The sequence below is a fragment of the Anabrus simplex genome, chromosome 5 (genome assembly GCF_040414725.1).
Source record: "Anabrus simplex isolate iqAnaSimp1 chromosome 5, ASM4041472v1, whole genome shotgun sequence".
Lineage (NCBI taxonomy): Eukaryota > Metazoa > Arthropoda > Insecta > Orthoptera > Tettigoniidae > Anabrus > Anabrus simplex.
The window spans coordinates 49,791,814-49,809,737 of record NC_090269.1 but is presented as its reverse complement, the minus strand read 5'-3'; the positions used below and the strand labels follow the sequence as shown (position 1 = coordinate 49,809,737).

The following is a 17,924-nucleotide window of genomic DNA, read 5'->3' as shown; positions in this document are numbered from 1 at the left end:
TTCATTTCATCTGTCAGTCAATCATTGCCCCAGAGGAGTGCAACAGGCTTCGGCAGCCAGCACTATTCCTATCATCACCGCTAGATGGGGGCTTCATTCATTCCATTCTCGACCTGATCAAATGACTGGAAACAGGCTGTGGACTTTCATTTTCGAGATATCAGCATTATCAGCATAAAGGTGCTTACAATACAATACTAAGAATAATAATGTTATTTGCTTTACGTCCCACTAACGACCTCTTTTACGGTTTTCAGAGACGCCGAGGTGCCGGAATTTAGTCCCACAGGAGTTCTTTTATGTGCCAGTAAATCTACCGACACGAGGCTGACGTATTTGAGCACCTCCAAATACCACTGGACTGAACCAGGATCGAACCTGCCAAGTTGGGGTCAGAAGGCCAGCGCCTCAACCGTCCGAGCCACTCAGCCCGGCACAATACAAATTTGCTATAAAAAGAAGAGTTCAAATATTGCATGTGTGTCACATTTATTTCAATTTAATTTACATATTTATGTTTTAATTCATGATAGAGCAACATTATTTTAGCATTTGAAGCATATTTCTTTGTTCAAAATTGCATTTTGGTACATTTAAATCAGTTTTTACTCTCTCTCTCTCTCTCTCTCTCTCTCTCTCTCTCTCTCTTGTAAAATTTTATTTTCGTCAGTTACACAGTATTACTTTTGTCAAGTCAGAGTCGGGGAGGGGGGGATAAGAAAGGAGCACATATAATAGGACGAACACAATGGCAGGCTAGTGCAGGAAGAGGGAGCAACAGAGGAGACGAGGACAAACATGGATGCAAAAAAGGACAAGGACAATCTCTATATCTTAACACACCTCTCCTCTCATCAATTCGAGTTCTTCTACACCCATCTCTTATCAGCCTCCAAAGAGCTCATTTCTGCTTCCCGGCTTCACCAGGAAATTAAAATACAATCTGCTTTATGTCACACCAACACAGATAGGACTGATGGCAATGATGTGATAGGAATGGGCTAGGAGTGGGAAAGAAGCAGACGTGGCCTTAAGATACAGCCCCAGCATTTGCCTGGTGTGAAAAGGGGACACCACGGAAAACCATCTTCAGGGCTGCCGACAATGGAGTTTGAAGCCACATTCTCCCGAATGCAAGCTCACAGCTGCGCATCCCTAACTGTATGGCCAACTCTCTCTGTGTTTCATTAACGAGGGTGGGCAACAACAGATCTTCAGTCTTGATGTCTGATAAGTGTAGGATACAAAGAAAGCCGGATAAGTACAGGAAAAGGGAAGAAACATAATACAGAGATAAATACAGGTTGTTTCATAAGCAAGGATATGGCAATAAGTATGTAAGAGAAAAGCATGTAGGTGCGGAATGAACAGAAACATATAGGTAATTCCTCTCGCAGAGTTACTAAATTTCCAGTCCAGTTTTCTTATGCTTCTCTTCCATTTCCAGCTGTTTCACACGTGCATATGCAGTACTTCCACCGAGCACTATCCAGTTCGACATCCACCATAACCACGGTTTCTTTTCTGAATAAATATATGATGCCAGAACTGTCTGAGCGCAAGCTTTGGCAGTACCGGAGATGTTGTGTGTGAGTGGGGAAGTAACCTGGAAAATAAGATTTTAAATGTACGTAACAACAAAACACACACAATCATATAAGATACAGGGTGATTGAAGTGACGTTTTCCAAGTCAAAACATTTTTCTTCTTTTGCAATTGGCTTTAAGCCACATGGCGACGATGGATTAGAAAAGGGCTAGCAGTGGGAAGGAAGGAGCCACGGCCTTAATTAAGGTAAGAACCAGCATTTGCCTGGTGTGAAAATGGGAAACAACAGAAAACCACCTTAAGGGCTGCCGACAGTGGGGTTCAAATCCACTATTTTCCGAATGCAAGTTCACAGATGTACATTCCCAACCACACAGCAAACTCCCCTGGTCAAAACTTTCAGAATTTTTTGAGTCAATAAAAGAAGATTCTGAAGAGTGGCAGCTGTGGCGATTACTGTTTGAAGAGGAAATACAACTGAGCAACCATCCTCTACTAACATTAATCAGAGGAAATAAACTGGAGGGTCCAAAACTTCAAAAAATGAAGGTATCGGCCAAAGAAAGACATGGGCTATGAAGGGCATGAAAATTTAAGACTCCCTAGGCCTTGATACCTAATACAGTCGGGGTCGGAAAAGAACAAGAGTTGACCAAGTGAAGTTGAATAGGAGAGATGAAAGTGAGGAGTTGACACAAGTAAGTGGAAGCTAATAATGTGAACGTTATTTGATTTACGTCCCACTAACTACTTTTTTGGTTTTCAGAGACACCAAGGTGCCGGAATTTAGTCCCGCAGGAGTTCTTTCACGTGCCAGTAAATCTACTGACATGAGGCTGACATATTTGAGCACCTTCAAATACCACCGGACTGAGCCAGGTTCGAACCTGCCAAGTTGGAGTCAGAGGGCCAGCGCCTCAACCGTCTGAGCCACTCAGCCTGGCGTAAGTGGAAGCAATGCCAGGACTCAGCTAAGGGCCCTGTAGTTGCCAACCCACACTCGCAAGTTGATAGCCCCTGCGGTCTCTTTTAGTCACCTCTTACAAAAGGCAGGGGATAGCGTGGATGTTATTCTACAGCCCGCTCCCACTCACAGGGGAAGATTCTTGTGCTACTGGATTTTTTCATGTCATTCATAGCTTTCAATTCACATTTCAGCTTCAAGGAGTTTTCTCAGGCATTACTGAGAACTGACGCTTTGTTCAGCATTATACAGAAGAAAATTAGTGATGTAGATTACTGTAAACAGAATACTGATCAATTTGTAAATGATCTGCAGCCAATGTGTGAAAATATTGGCAAGTTCTGGTCAAACATTGAAATACACTGCTAATGAAGCAGAAATGGTGCTACGTACATAGCAAATCAGCACAGCTGGAACCATCGTAACAGTATAGGATCTATAATGGTGTCTGTTTTATGATATCGATCATGTTTTACAGGGTCAATTAAGAATGAAATAAAAATTTTGAACAATAACTCATTGGGCCTGAGCTATGGAACTGTTCCGTGCTTCGCTTTGCTGGACCGAATGCCAGACCACGGAACTGTTTGGTTTTGTCACTTTACCACATAATTCGACTTTCCCTCAAGAGATGGCACAGTAAGTTGTATTTGTTATTCGTGCAGAGACTTACTGCCTTCAATTTTATATGCTCTTTGTTGACATATATTGACAGTGTGCTTTTAAATATTAGATTGAAGTGAGCTATCTTTTAATTTTCAGCTTTGTTCAGAGTTAATGACTGATAGTTGCTGATATAAAATCTCTCTGGAAAGTGATGATAATCAGGCATGTAGTTCTTTCAGTGATATTAGTATTAGTGTGAGTAGTTCCCCTCCAGAGCCTTTACAGTTTGCACAAAACACAAGAAGAGAGCTGAAGTGGAGTGTTTGTTCCAAAAATGCCAGGTTATCTGCATTTGGAACAGTGTTTTGAGGCTTACTACACAGTTTTGAAGTACAGAGAATGATAGGTGTGATATAGCATTGATTACTTCATCTGTTGCATTCACAAAAATATAACTGCATTTCCTTCAAAATGATAATGATGATGATAATTGCTGTTTAAAGGGGCCTAACAGCTAGGTCATCAGCCCCTAACGGTAGGTAGTGAACTAAACAAAAATTTAAACTTCAAAATGTATCCACTGACTAGAATCTAAAATGAATGACGATTCAGAACATGATCATGAAACAAAATCATTACTGGGATAATAATAGCTATCTAAAGGGGTCCAAAATCCAGGTCACCGGCCCCTCATAATGGTACTCATCACTGCTAAAGTAGAACCATGGAGTTCCTCCTATAGTGGTACTAATCACAGGTAACGTAGACCCTTGGTATGTTACACACAATGGCACTAGTCACACGTAACACAAACCAATGGTGTTTCGCACATAAGGCTGATAGTTTTCCTCGCAAGGTGGTACTAGTCACAAGTAACGTCAAGCCATGGTTTTCCACATGTAACTGTACTAATCATAAGTATTCTCATGGTTCTAATTTTATCAACCCTTGGTCGCCCCTTTCAGTTGCCCCTTACGACAGACAAAGGATACCGTGGGTGTATTCTTTGTCTGCGTCCCCCATCCACAGGAGGTATTTCCTTCAAAATAATCCCAGGCCAATGCAGTTTCAAACCAAAACATATGCAGGGCTCAATGAGTTGAACTAGAATTGTTAGTACTGCTGAGCATTGACAGATTCAAGGCTTATTCTACAGCATATCCAGTCATGTTCTGATCAATAACTACACAAAATATTTCAGTATGGTGAGAATGAAAAATTCTGCAGAATTCTCTGATTTAATAGAATTTTAATTCAGTGAGAAAATCCATGCACTGAAATTCAAAAGACAATCACTGTGTGATTTTATCATGAAAATTCCTTCAAGTGCATCAACAGTGTGATCCTTTTCGGCCCTGCAATGAATACACACATATCTAAGGAATGCCCACGGACAGAACAGACTTTTTGTACGTTCTTGAACGGCAACAGAAAAAAAAGCTGTTGATGAATCTGAAGAAGAAGAAAAACATTATCCGACTGTATCATTGACATACTTGCAAGAAATATTTGCCATATCAATCTACTGTATAAATATACTGCTGCATCACTTAAAGCACACTACAATATTTAAAGGCTTATACAAATATGTTACTGTGAAGTGGAAGCCAAACCAATCAATTTTTCATGTTTTTTGTTTTTAAAAATATTAACATGATTTGAATTTTCTGAATATCTGAATATTTTTGAATGTTCAATCTTTCAACTATTCAACTGCATATGCTGGAAATATTTAGCACCTCAAAATTACGAGATTTTGAGTTTTGATCGGTTTTACCCCACGTTTTACACCTACATATTATGCCTGAATAACAGTTTTGCTCTCTTTATTTCAAATCAGTAATTATGTTAATCCTAATATCCTTCTTTGGCACCAATTAATAAAATTTGGAGTTTTTTCATGTTTACACATATTTTCTAAAAGGAAAATATTTTCTATTTTCTCTTTTATTCAGTTTGACATTGCTTATAAAATTCATACAACTTTAGACATATAAAATGGCATAACTACAGAGGTGTGAAAATTATTAGACTTGAAGGAGATTTTACAAAATAAGAGACTTAGTTTTAGCTTTTGCTTTCAGTTGTCCTTCCAATTCGCACCATAGAACTTCCTGTCTTTCAGTCAAATACTAATTTGACTAAATAAGATTTCTGAATTATTCAATATTTAAATATTGTAATGAGATTGTATTTTGGCGGTTGACACTCCTTTAATATCACTGTCCAAGAGTTTGTATAGTAAACCAAATAGCACACAGCACTATGAATGATATCAATGCTCAAATGAAACAAAGTATCACAGAACCACTCAATGCGATTCCATTTTCAATCACCAATCACCACTGATCTGCATTTAGGGCAGTCGCAAGGTGGCAGATTCCCCATCCGTTGTATACCTAGTCTTTTCTTAAATAATTTCAAAGAATTTGGGAATTTACTGAATTTCTCCCTTGGCAAATCTTTCCAATTCCTAAGTCCTCTTCCTGTAAACAAATATTTGCCCCAATTCGTCCTCTTCATAATATGATCGTTCCTTCTTTTCAAAACACCACTCAAACTTATTCATCTACTAATGTCATTCCACACCAACTCTCCAATGACAGCTCAGAACATACCGCTTATAATACTAACATAAATGGTCCGTTATTGGACATTATAAATTTTCCTATTGTCCAATAACGGACCGTTTATATTGGTATTATAAATGTACTCATTCGGAACAAATATTTCAGGTTCCCTATGGGAATCAACATCTATATTAACATACCACTTAGTCGAGCAGGTCTCCTTTCTCCTAAGCCATCCCAGCCCAAAGTCTGCAAAATTTTCAAAACGGTAGTCTTCTATGTCAAAAACAGATCAGATAACATTTTTGACATGCTCTATTGGTGAAAAATATCTAATTCCCTCCATGGGAATTTAGAATTTTCCATACGGTAGTCTTCTGTCGAAAATCACCCAGAACAAATCAAGCTGCTTTTCTTTAGATTTTTTTCAGTTCTCTCATCAAATATGCTCAAAAGAGAGGTTAGGAAACATCAACAACAAACTTAAATATCGATATAAGAGTGTAAATTAGCTACAGTGCCATCTTGATGTCACTTAAAGAAATTGTAGACTAACTTGAGTTCGACTGTAACGCAAAGATTTTCACGGTCATTTGTATGGGCAGGGAGTAAAAAGTAAGGTGATAATGGAAATACTCTAAACTGGCATTGAGTCCTAACCATTTCCACATCTCTGTAAGTTACTAACATTACACGTAACAAATTAACATTAACCAACATATACTGTATTTAACTAAACACTAAACAAAACAAGGAAAGGGCTAGGAGTGGAAAGGGGGCTTAATTAAGGTAAGTCCCAGCATTTGCGTTGTGTAAAAATGGTAAACCATGGACAACCGTCTTCAGCAATGCCGACAGTGCAGTTTGAACCCGCTATCTCCCGAATGCAGGCTCACAGCTGCGCTCGCTCGGTCAGCCATAAAAACATGCCACATAACTTCATCTCACCCCATCCCCGACTCCACATCAATAAACAGGGCTAAGAGAAATGTAATGTTATTCCTAATTATGTGCTCAAATCATAGCTTAATAACACTTGTTAATACCGCACCTCAAGTTTCTTTCCTGACCTCAGTAATTCAAGTAGAACTGTTATCTCAATAACACTTCTGTTACCTTGTAAATGTAACCCTGGAGCGACTTGTTGTTCCAGTACTGTTGGTCTGGGAGCACACACCACAAAAGTATCAATGAGAGCTTTCCTGCTAATCTGTGTTGTGCACAAAATTCAAGAAATTTAAAAAAAAGATTATTGATTTTACCCAACATGATCGGTTTAACCTGTTTTATGATAATAAATTCTGAATGCCATTTAAAACCAACTGCATCTCTTAAAAATTCACGACAGACCAGCGGGTAAAGTGGAAGGAAGCGATTTGTTTTCTTATAAACTTGATAATATCTACCTAAGCTACCATTCACAAAATGCTTTTTGTCATGTCCATAGAAAGTTAACTATAATTAAATTAAATACATGCATTCAAAACTGAGCAGAGTGGCCATGCTCTGAATTTGCGAGACAAGTGGATTTGAACCCCAATGACAGCTGTCCTGAGAATGGTTTTCTATGGTTTCCCCACTTTCAAGGCAAATGCTGAGACAGTTCCTATTCATAGGCCACAGCCAATTCCTTTCATCTTCATTAGATCCTCAACTGAGGTTGGTGACAGCATGGGCATCTGGCCGTAAATTCATGCCATAAATGTCATAATGATGATGATGATGATTGTTGTTTAAAGGGGCCTAACATCTAGGTCATCAGCCCCTACTGGTACAAAATGAGACAAAATGTAATGACAGTTTAAAAGTCCAAAATCATCCACTGACCAGATTTCAAAACGTGATGATGAAGAATGAATGGATGAATATGAATTTAAAACGATCTGACCTGCAATGCCCCACCTTCCCAGAAACCATCTAAAAACAATAGTATTAGTGACCAAGGGACTGCTTCCAAAGCATAATCCTGAATTGATGATGCTTGTTGTTTAAAGGGGTCCACAATCCAGCTCAACGGCCCCTCATAATGCTACTTATTGGTAGTATAGTAGAACCGTGGTATTTTCCATTTTAATTAAAGCCACGGCCGCTTCCTTCCAACTCCTAGGCCTCCTATCCCATCGTCGCCATAAGACCTATCTGTGTCAGTGCGATGTAAAGTCAGTAGCAAAAAAATTTGCCATGTTGCGGTACTAATCAAAAGTAGCGCACACTCCCGGTGTTCCACACATTATGGTACTACTCACAAGTATTGCACGTTGCACAGGTAACAAAGACCTATGTTGTTTCTCACATGTTAGTGCCACTCATAGGCAACGCAACCCCATGGTGTTCCTCACATAGGTCGCCTAATTACAGGGACTCATACTATCCCGTGTGTTCCTCATACTTACTAATCACAGGCAACACAGACCCACGGTGTTGCCTCACATAGTGGTACTAATCACAGGCAACATAAGCCTGTGGTGTTCTGCGTATAGTGCTACTAATCAAAGGTACTGTAAATCCACAGTGAACCACTCTCTGCTGCTACTAATCACAAACCTATTGTGTATCTAATATAGTGGCACTACTCGCAAGTAAAGGTGACCCACGGTGTTCCCCGTGTGATGGTACTAATCGTAAGTAGTTTCATGGTTCTAATACGATCATCCCTTGGTCACCTCTTTTAGTTGCCTCTTACGACAGGCAGGGGATACTGTGGGTGTATTCTTCGTTTGCATCCCCCACCCACAGGGGGTGCCATAAATTTCATTCCACCTCATCTCTGACCCCGTGTAAGGAAACAGGACCAAGGGGTTGACATACAGACATTTTTTCACAGATTGTATTGTATTGTATTTTATTTCGTCCAAGATAGAACTTCAAAAGTCATAAGAATTTCCCAGACCAATGTAAATAATAAATATCGAAACTCCGGCATGTTATTGGCGTGCCTATTCTAAATATTTATGTTGCAATGCAAAACACAGTCTCACTCTTACCTGAATCTGAAGGGCAGTAACAAATCCAATTGCCAACCCACAGAATCCTCCAAGTGTCATCAGACTCCAAAATGTTATATCCCACATCTTTTCATATCTCAAGATCACTGGGATTTCTTTGTTTATTAGAATAATGGGAAGAAACAGGAAACTTGAATACACATTATTATAGTAGGAAAGGAGCCAAATCTTTTGGTTCACATATGGGAGCACTCGTTTGGTGAAGATCGAATACAGCGACAGAGACAGAGAGCCTAGCACTCCAAAGCAGGTACCCAAAACAGATAAGGAACCTGAAACACCAGAAGAAATATTTTCAATTAGAGAAGGATATGCAAATGACAATGACTGTTTGTATCAATTTACTGACTTAACTGCAAATAGTTTATGACTAACAAGACAGTATTTATTTATTTAATTAATTCATTCATTCATTTTTTAACATATGGCTGTTTCACATCAGAGGCTAGCTAATGGCATAAGAATATCATGAACTTCAACCAATGAACAGCTGTCTATTGGCCACAATTTTATTGTTTTTTTGTTATCACTTTATTTTTATCACACCTATGCACACTTGTTTTTATACAAATTCAACAGAATAGAACACTAAAGTATCTTTAATAGCATCTGTCTGCAGACCACATAATCAACAAGACAAATGTTTTATTCTTATGAAGCCAACAGCCAATGTATTTGGAGACTATGGCCCTACAAGTTAAAATGGAAAAATAAAACAGTATACTGTATTTCCATGGTGAACACTTTGTTCTCTCTATAAGGTATGAATACCTACATATTAGATATGTTTTATATTCACATACTACTACTACTACTACTACTACTACTACTACTACTACTACTTCCGTTATGGCCTATGTAGGACCATGGGTAGCTTTGTCATGGTTTGTTTTCTTTGGCTTCTCCTGGAACTTATTCATCCTCTCCTGTTCTTCAGCTGAGATTTTCAGCCTCCTCTTCTCTTGTCTCCCACACTGATGCATCTCTATCTTATTCCTGTAACATTCCCTGTTGTTGAGCTCCAGCATATTGGTTAGTGAATATTTCTCCAGATGCACTTTTATTATTATTATTATTATTATTATTATTATTCTGCTTTTGCGGTCTCATCGGGCCACTTCGGCCACAACAAACGGCTCTGTGATAGCTGGTAGTAACGCAGCGAGGGCTGTGAAATCAGTCAGTTGGTGAGTGTCGTGCGAGATGGAAGTAACCCGTGTTGAGCAGCACGCTTACATCAAAATAGCCGCTATCCAAGGGAGAAATGCGATGGAATGTCACAGTGAATTAGTGGAAGCCCTTGGGAATAATGCCCTACTATACCGTACAATAGCATGGTGGGTAGAAAAGTTTCAGCAAGGACGTGTGTCAACCAGTGATGAGCAACGTTCGGGATGACCTGTCAGTGTGCGGACCGACGTGGCACATGCCGTCATCGAGCAGCTCCTGGATGAAGACAGACGGACGCTACTGGAGTTAGAGAGGGCAAGTGGTATCGAGAAACGCACCGTCCACCGGATATTGCGTAATGAGCTGCAACTGCGCAAAATCGCATCGCGGTTGGTACCGCATTCACTGACGGAAGTTCAAAGGTGGGTCCGCTATGCAATATGCTCCGACTACCTTGCACGCTGGCAACAGGACGGTGATCAATTCTTGTCACGAATAATCACCATCGATGAATTTTGGGCTAGGGCATACGAACCAGAACTGAAACGTCAGTCCGCGGAGTGGCGACATGCTGCATCACCAAGGAGGCAGAAGGTCCGTCAGAATCCTTCCCCAGTCAAACTGATGGTGATCGTCGCTTCTGACATCAGGGGTGTCATTGTTTGCCACTTTGTTCCGCATGGCAGAACAGTGACTGCACAGTACTACAGGGACTTCTTGGTGCGACAGGTACAACGTGGTGTTCGGGAGAAACGTCTGGATCTTGTGGACAGTGCAATAATCCTGCACAACAATGCAAAACCACATAAAGCAGAGTGTGTAGGGCAGCTACTGCGACATTGGGGATAGGAAGAATTGGAACACCCACCGTACTCTCCCGACATTTCGCCCTGTGACTTTGATCTCATTGGAAAGATTAAGGAACCACTACGGGGTAGGCGGTTTGCAACACGAGACGACATTGCTAATGCTGTGCGCCAACAGGTGACCCAATTCACACATGGTGCGGCAAATGCTGAGGCAGATGGTATTCACGGCCTCCCACATTGTTGGCAGCGTGTGGTGTCAGTAGCAGGGGACTACTTTGAGGGTCTTTAGGCCCAGGTTTGTCACGTCAACTTTATGTGTACTGTGTTGTCATTATTTTGCACCGGGAAGACCATATTGCCCTGTATACTACTGTAATAAATGAGTGTGTTACGATATTAAGTGATATTCATTGTCCACAAATGTAGTTAACACCTTGTCCTTTCGTCTGTATATGTCACATTTTCCAACCGGACTGGTATCTTCAAGAAAAAAAAAAAATAGTTACCATGACTTTTGCCCCAACCCTCGTATCATTTTTATTAGTTCTTTCTTGCCATGTAGGTTTCTCGTCCAAGTTGTATAATTTCTCTTACGTATTTAAATTGTTTCAGGATTTTTACTTTCCTGTTTATTGTTGTGTGTTTTATTATTAGTGGATTTGCTACCATTATCTCTGTCTTTTCTAATGATACCTGGAGTCCTAGTTTTTGTGCTATATTTTGTAGACTTACTTGATTTCTGGTTTCTTGAATGTCATTAGCTAGTAATGCTAAGTCGTCTGCAAATCGCAAGCAATTTAAGTTTATTTGATCTTTCTTGGTTCCAACTTTCATGTTCTTAGGATTTTCCTTGTACCATTCCCTCATCACATTTTATTATCATGACTTGTTTAATTTTGTAGTTTTTCATTCAATAGTCAAAATAAGTACAATTCAAGTTCTAGATTCTCTCTAGCCCTTTCGTACATAATTTATTTTTGCTGATCAGGAAAGCATGTTTTCTTCACATCAGTTAGATAATGAGGAAAGAACGCTATACAGCATTTTTTGTGAATTTATTTGACAAGGTTATGGAAATACAGCAAGTCATTTGATGACAAAAGTACTCAGCTGTTGCATCACATGCAAATTCTTCACCTAGGAGCAGGATGAAAGATCGTACATATTAGTTCAATCAATCACCACTGCTCTGCATTTAGAGTAGTCTTTTCTTAAATAATTACAAAGAATTCAGAAATTTATTGAACATCTCTCTTCGTAAATTATTTTTCCTAATTCCTCTTCCTATAAATGAATATTTGCCACAATTTGTCTTCTTGAATTCCAACTTTATCTTCATACTGTGATTTTTCCTACTTTTAAAAGCACCTTTTGAACTTCTTTGTCATTCCACGCCGTCTCTTCACTGACAGTTTGGAACATATCACTTAATGTAGGATGCTAAATGGTTTATTTTGCCACCTATTCAATACATATAAAATATTTTACATTTAGGAATTTATTTTAATTCCACTTGAGACATGTTTCGCCCTTCATTGAGGGCATCATCAGTCAAATTACCTTCTCAAGGCAAAAATCAGGTACCTGATTAGCATTTAACATGCACAAATTAATACACATTACAATGAGGAAATTAAGTATGGAAACACTTGTCCAATGGTGATGGTTAAACAATGTAATTTTAAAGAATAAGATTGGCACCAATGCTTCAAATTACTCGGTATTTATAGCAGAGTTCAGTAGTGGTGCTCTGAAGAATAATTGACGCACTCTTGGGAAATTATAAAGTTTATAAAATTATTTACAGTATAACAGTCAGGGGGGAAAGGGTATAGTGCTTGGCGTCAATGTTTGTAACAAAAATTACTGTCAATGGTTGGAAACTATACACTAAATTTACATATCCAATTGAACAGTTGAGAATATACAGTTTATATACATATTTACAAGAGAGCAGCTTGGTGAGCAAGGATATAAAAAAAAAAAATTCTAATACCAAGTGCGTCCCGTTGTTTTAATCATTGGAAGATGATTGTAGCAATGAAGGGCGAAACATGTCTCAAGCGGAATTCAAATAAATTCCTAAATGTAAAATATTTTATATGTATTGAATAGGTGACAAAATAAACCATTTAGCATCCTACATTCAGTATCTTCAATACGGAAACAATGATTTTTATCACTTGCAACATACCACTTAGTCAAGCAGCTCATCTCCTTTCTTCCAAGTCTTCCCAGCCCAAACTTTGCAACATTTTTATAACACTACTTTTTCGTAGGAAATCACAGAGAACAAATCGATTCGAGCTACTTTTCTTTGGATTTTTTCCAGTTCTCAAATAAAGTGATCCTGGTGAGGGTCCCAAACACTGGAACCATATTGTACACACAACTTTTGGTGATACCTGGTGTTACAGGGGTGAGGAGTAAGGAGGGAGCTCTCCTGGTTCTGGTAATACTGCCAACTGAATGGAAATGAAATCTGAATTGAATCGATAGTATGATCGATCAATATGAACTTTATAAACCTTTATTATCTTAAGCCAACAACTGTGTCACACACACATAACATTTCTTGATGTGAATCTTGTTCCTAGCATGAATACTATAGTTTGGCTTTGCTGTGTAAACAACAACAGTACTAGTACGTAAAGTGTACGCCAAATGTCTCGCGGCAATGCATAAGCAATTCATAGTTTGTGTTTTAAAGGTTGCCAATATGAATCTCGAAGATAATCAAGGTCTACCGATTCAGCACTAGGAAGCCCAGGTATCGCTAAAAGTTGCGCGTACAATACTCTAGTTGGGGTCTTAGCAGAGACTTATATGCCCACTCTACATCCTTATTGAAAATCCACAGCCTGTTTCCAGTCATTCGACCGGGTCAGGAATGGAATGAATGAGGCCTCATCTTGCGGCGAGGATAGGAATTGTCCCAGCTGCCGAAGCCTGTCGCACTCCTCTGGGGCAATGATTAATGAATGACAGATGAAATGGAATGGTACTGAGAGTGTTGCTGGAATGAAAGATGACAGGAAAAACCAGAGTACCCAGAGAAAATTCTGTCCAACCTCTGCTTTGTCCAGCACAAATCTCACATGGAGTGACCCAGATTTGAAACACGGAACCCAGCGGTGAGAGGCCCGTGCGCTGCCACCTGAGCCACAAAGGCTTTAACAACCCCTAAATATCCTCATAACCATATGCAAAGATCTGTGTACCCTTTATTTACAATCCTGTTTATGTGATGACCCCAATGAAGAACTTTCCTTATAATAACACCCAGGTACTTACAGTGTTCCCATATAAGGAACTCACATCCTGACTTTTAAACTCTGCTGCCCATCTCACAACATTGTCAACACCTTTTTGCAATTGGTCACAATCTTGTAAGTTATTTATTACTCTATACAGTATAACACCATCCACTTCTTTACTCATATCATTTATATATTTGATTGGTATGCTAGTACTGTACATGATTAATTGATTACTTTCCTGATGTGGTTTGATTTGATGAGGGGTTCAAATGATGTAAGTTCACATGTTATCTTGAATAGTGATGCTTTCAATAAATATCAGGCTAAAATGGCCAAAAAAAAAAAAAAAAACAACCTAAAAATGAAATAATTTTTGTTAAGCTTGTAATGGATGTGTTCAAATGGAAAAATAAAATTATTGCCAAGAGTACTGATTTGTAAAAAGGTATAATAATAATAATAATAATAATAATAATAATAATAATAATAATAATAATAATAATAATAATAATAATAATAATTTTATTGGTTTTATGTCTCAATTTTACAGTTTTCGGAGATGCCAAGGTGCCAGAATTATGTCCCACAGGAGTTATTTAACATACCCGTAAATCTGCAGACAGAATGCTGGCGTACTTGAGCACCTTCAAATACCAACAGACTGAGCCACAATCGAGCCCACCAACTTCAGCTCAGAAAGACAGCACCCTACCACCTGAGCTACCCAGCCCAGCTTAAATGGATTTTTTATGAGTACACAAGTCAATATCAATTTACATGTTTGTTAGTGTTCATAATTTAATTTCAATTTGATATCTTCCTTTAGTCATATTTTGAATTTAATCTGGAAAATCTAGACGATCCAAAAGTTGATACACAGATATTTGAACATCCAATTCTCCATCACTTCCATCGTAACACACCACAATATACTAAACATTAATAGTGCTAGGAAATGCTAAATTCATAGTTTTGAAATTCTAAATTATTAGTTTAAAATGCTAAAATCTACTCTCTAAACTACCCTACAAGAAACAAGCGAAAGAATTACAATTTCAACCTTACCTGCAACATTTTCTTGATCTACACCAAGCCAAAACCCTCCCACTATAACAGCACAGCACATCATTGTACGAAAGGAAGTCTTTTGACCTGAGAAAAGAGTTTAATATGTTTAATTAGGTAGATATACTTTCTACACATTATGAGCATAGTTGGATATCTCAACAATTTACATTTAGCCTGCTAATTATGTATTATCCAGAACAGGTAAGTAAAACCTAGGAGAGAGGACAGATTTCTATCAGTGATTGGTGGTAATTATTGTTTTAAGAGGAAGTAAAACCAGGTAACTGAGCCCTCTTAACAGCCATCAGAAGAAGAGTGCCGATCCTTTAAAGAAAGAGGGTATTGCCAAAAGAGGAAAAGGTCTTGAAAATGAAAGATTCCCCCGGTCACGTAAACCTAACACCATCAGACTCAGAAGACAACAAGAGTTAACAAGGGGGGAGATTAAATATGAAATCTGAAATTCAGGAGCCCTGCACAAGCAAGTGGAAGGAATACCACACTCAGAGGCCCTGTGGTTGTCACACCATGCTCCCAAGTTGAAAGCTTCTGGGAGTTACCTCTTTTCGGTTCCTCTTATGACAGGCAGGGGGATATTGTGGATGGATTCTACTGCCCCACCCATAAGAGGGAGATTTCTAACATACCAGGGCCCTGTTTCACAAAAGCATGTCTAAAATACTCACAAGCAATTGAATTAGAAATACTACCTGTATAATAGCATATAGCACCCTCTTTCTTTTGCTAGTCTGCTTTACGTCGCACCGACACAGATAGGTCTTATGGCGACGATGGGATAGGGAAGGGCTAGGAGTGGGAAGGAAGCGGTTGTGCCCTTAATTAAGGTACAGCCCCAGCATTTGCCTGGTGTGAAAATGGGAAACCACGGAAAACCATTTTCAGGGCTGCCGACAGTGGGGTTCGAACCTACTATCTTCCGAATACTGCACCCTCTTTCACCTTGACGGCAGCAGTGCAGTATGGCATGGACTCCACAAGACACCGGAAGTGTTGGGGAGCCATGCTAATCCATGATCACTACACAGCCTCCCATAATCCATGAAGATTAGTTAGAGCAGGGTCCAGGGCAGACAAACATCCCTCGACAGCATCTCAGGTATGCTCAATGGGACTGAGATCAGGGCTGCCTGGGAGCCAGGAAGCATTTTCACATTCGTGGAGTGCTTATCAAACCAGCCAGCCACAATTCGGGAACAATGGCTGGAGCATTGTCTTGCTGTAGGTACAGGTTGCTTGCAGGGTGCTGGAGGCAAACAAAGGGGTAAGCAATTATCTGCCAGCAGGTTACTATAATGTTCGTCAGTTAGGGACATTGTCAGCCTGAATTGTACCCAGATAGCAAGAGATGTCCCTTGTCTGGCATGATTGACGATGCACTCATATCCGGCCATTGGCATGTACCAACTGGTACCTTGACTCATCTGTCCAGGCAACCTTTCTCTATGCTTGGAGTGTCCAATAGTGGTGTTGCTTTGCCCATGTCAGTCGTCATGCCATGTAAAGGACGCTTGCTTCTGAACCCCACGGAGAGGAGAATGGTTCTAGATGGTACCGCTGCTCATATATCAACGTTGTCCAGCACTGAACTGACAAGTGATTTGCTGCACTGCGGACCATCTATCTGCTCTTACAATCCAAGCTACCTGACGGCGACCCGTCATCGATGACAGTTGAACCTGGCGGTGGTTTTGCCTGAATCCATCAGAGTACACTCAATATGGTGACACTTGGAAAGCCCAGTGCCTGTAGTTCTTTAGAGATGGAGTGGCGCACACATCTGATGCCAACAATCTAGCTGCAATCAAATGTGCTGAGGTCTCATGTCTTACTCATCCTGTAGTCAACTGTTACACTTATACCACTCGTACAAAGTCTGATGTCCTGGCTGTTCTATGCCATGCATTACATTCACCAGGCCGAGCACAGCCCCATTTCCCCTCCAAGGCAGCTATCTCAAATTCAATTGCTCAAGAGTGTACATTACAAGAGTATTGAGGTATTACAAATACAGGGACAATGTTTTATCTTTGAAGGGGATTGTCACTAGCCCAGTCGCCTGTGTTGCGATCTTGTCTACAGCCAAGCAATTTGCCGTAGTGCAGCCAGTGCTTGGCAGGAGACAGGCTCGCAGTGCAGGCAACCGGGCGAGTGACAATCCCCTGCATAGATAAAAGAATGTCCTTGTAGTTATGTAGTGTAATCTAACATTCACTCCTAACTTTGATGGACTGGAACTGACCACTCATTGTTTAGTACTTGTTTTTTTCTTCTTTCATGTGTAGGCCTATGCATAGAAGTCTTTAGAAATGTCATTTGCTCTACGTCGCACCGACACACACGTATTATGGCGACGATGGGATACGAAAGGCTAGGAAGTGGAAGGAAGCGGCTGTGGACTTAAGGTACAACCCCGGCATTTGCCTGGTGTGAAAATGGGAAACCACGGAAAACAATCTTCAGGGCTGCCGACAGTGGGGCTCGAACCCACGATCTCCTGATTACTGGATACTGGCCGCACTTAAGCGACTGCAGCTATTGAGCTCGGTTCTTTAGAAATGAATGTCAGAATACGGTTTGTATGAGTGTAAATAAGGGAACTGTAGTTAATAAATCCCAATATTAAGTTAATCTAAGAAATTATTTGTTTGTGTTGTTATCTAACAGTTCTGTTAATAGTAGAATTCTGTTCCACAAAGCTTTCTTGTACTTTGTGCTTTATTACTCCAGACTTACAACTGTACAACTGAATTTCCAATGTTACATTCCAAAGAAATATTAGTACTGATCCTTTTGTTGTAACTCATAATTTCTCTAAAAGTGCAGAAATAATAACAACTTCAAACATCAAAGTCATTATAATATACGAGGGTTGAGGCAAAAGTCATGTCAACCATTTTTGTTC

At 39.7% G+C, this 17,924-nt stretch overlaps 1 protein-coding gene across 1 annotated transcript in view; it reads right to left on the bottom strand.

Moving 5' to 3' along the window:
* Positions 1-639: 639 nt before the first annotated feature.
* The window catches only part of LOC136874318 (GDP-fucose transporter 1), a 59,579-nt gene continuing 42,294 nt past the window's right edge, over positions 640-17,924 (bottom strand). Inside the window, exons 4-6 of the mRNA XM_067147962.2 lie at positions 14,999-15,085; positions 8,674-8,966; positions 640-1,606 (exon numbers count right to left, since the gene is read on the bottom strand). Coding sequence (XP_067004063.2) covers positions 1,403-1,606; positions 8,674-8,966; positions 14,999-15,085 — 584 coding nt within the window. The 3' untranslated portion in view covers positions 640-1,402. The remainder of the gene's footprint in view (positions 1,607-8,673; positions 8,967-14,998; positions 15,086-17,924) is intronic.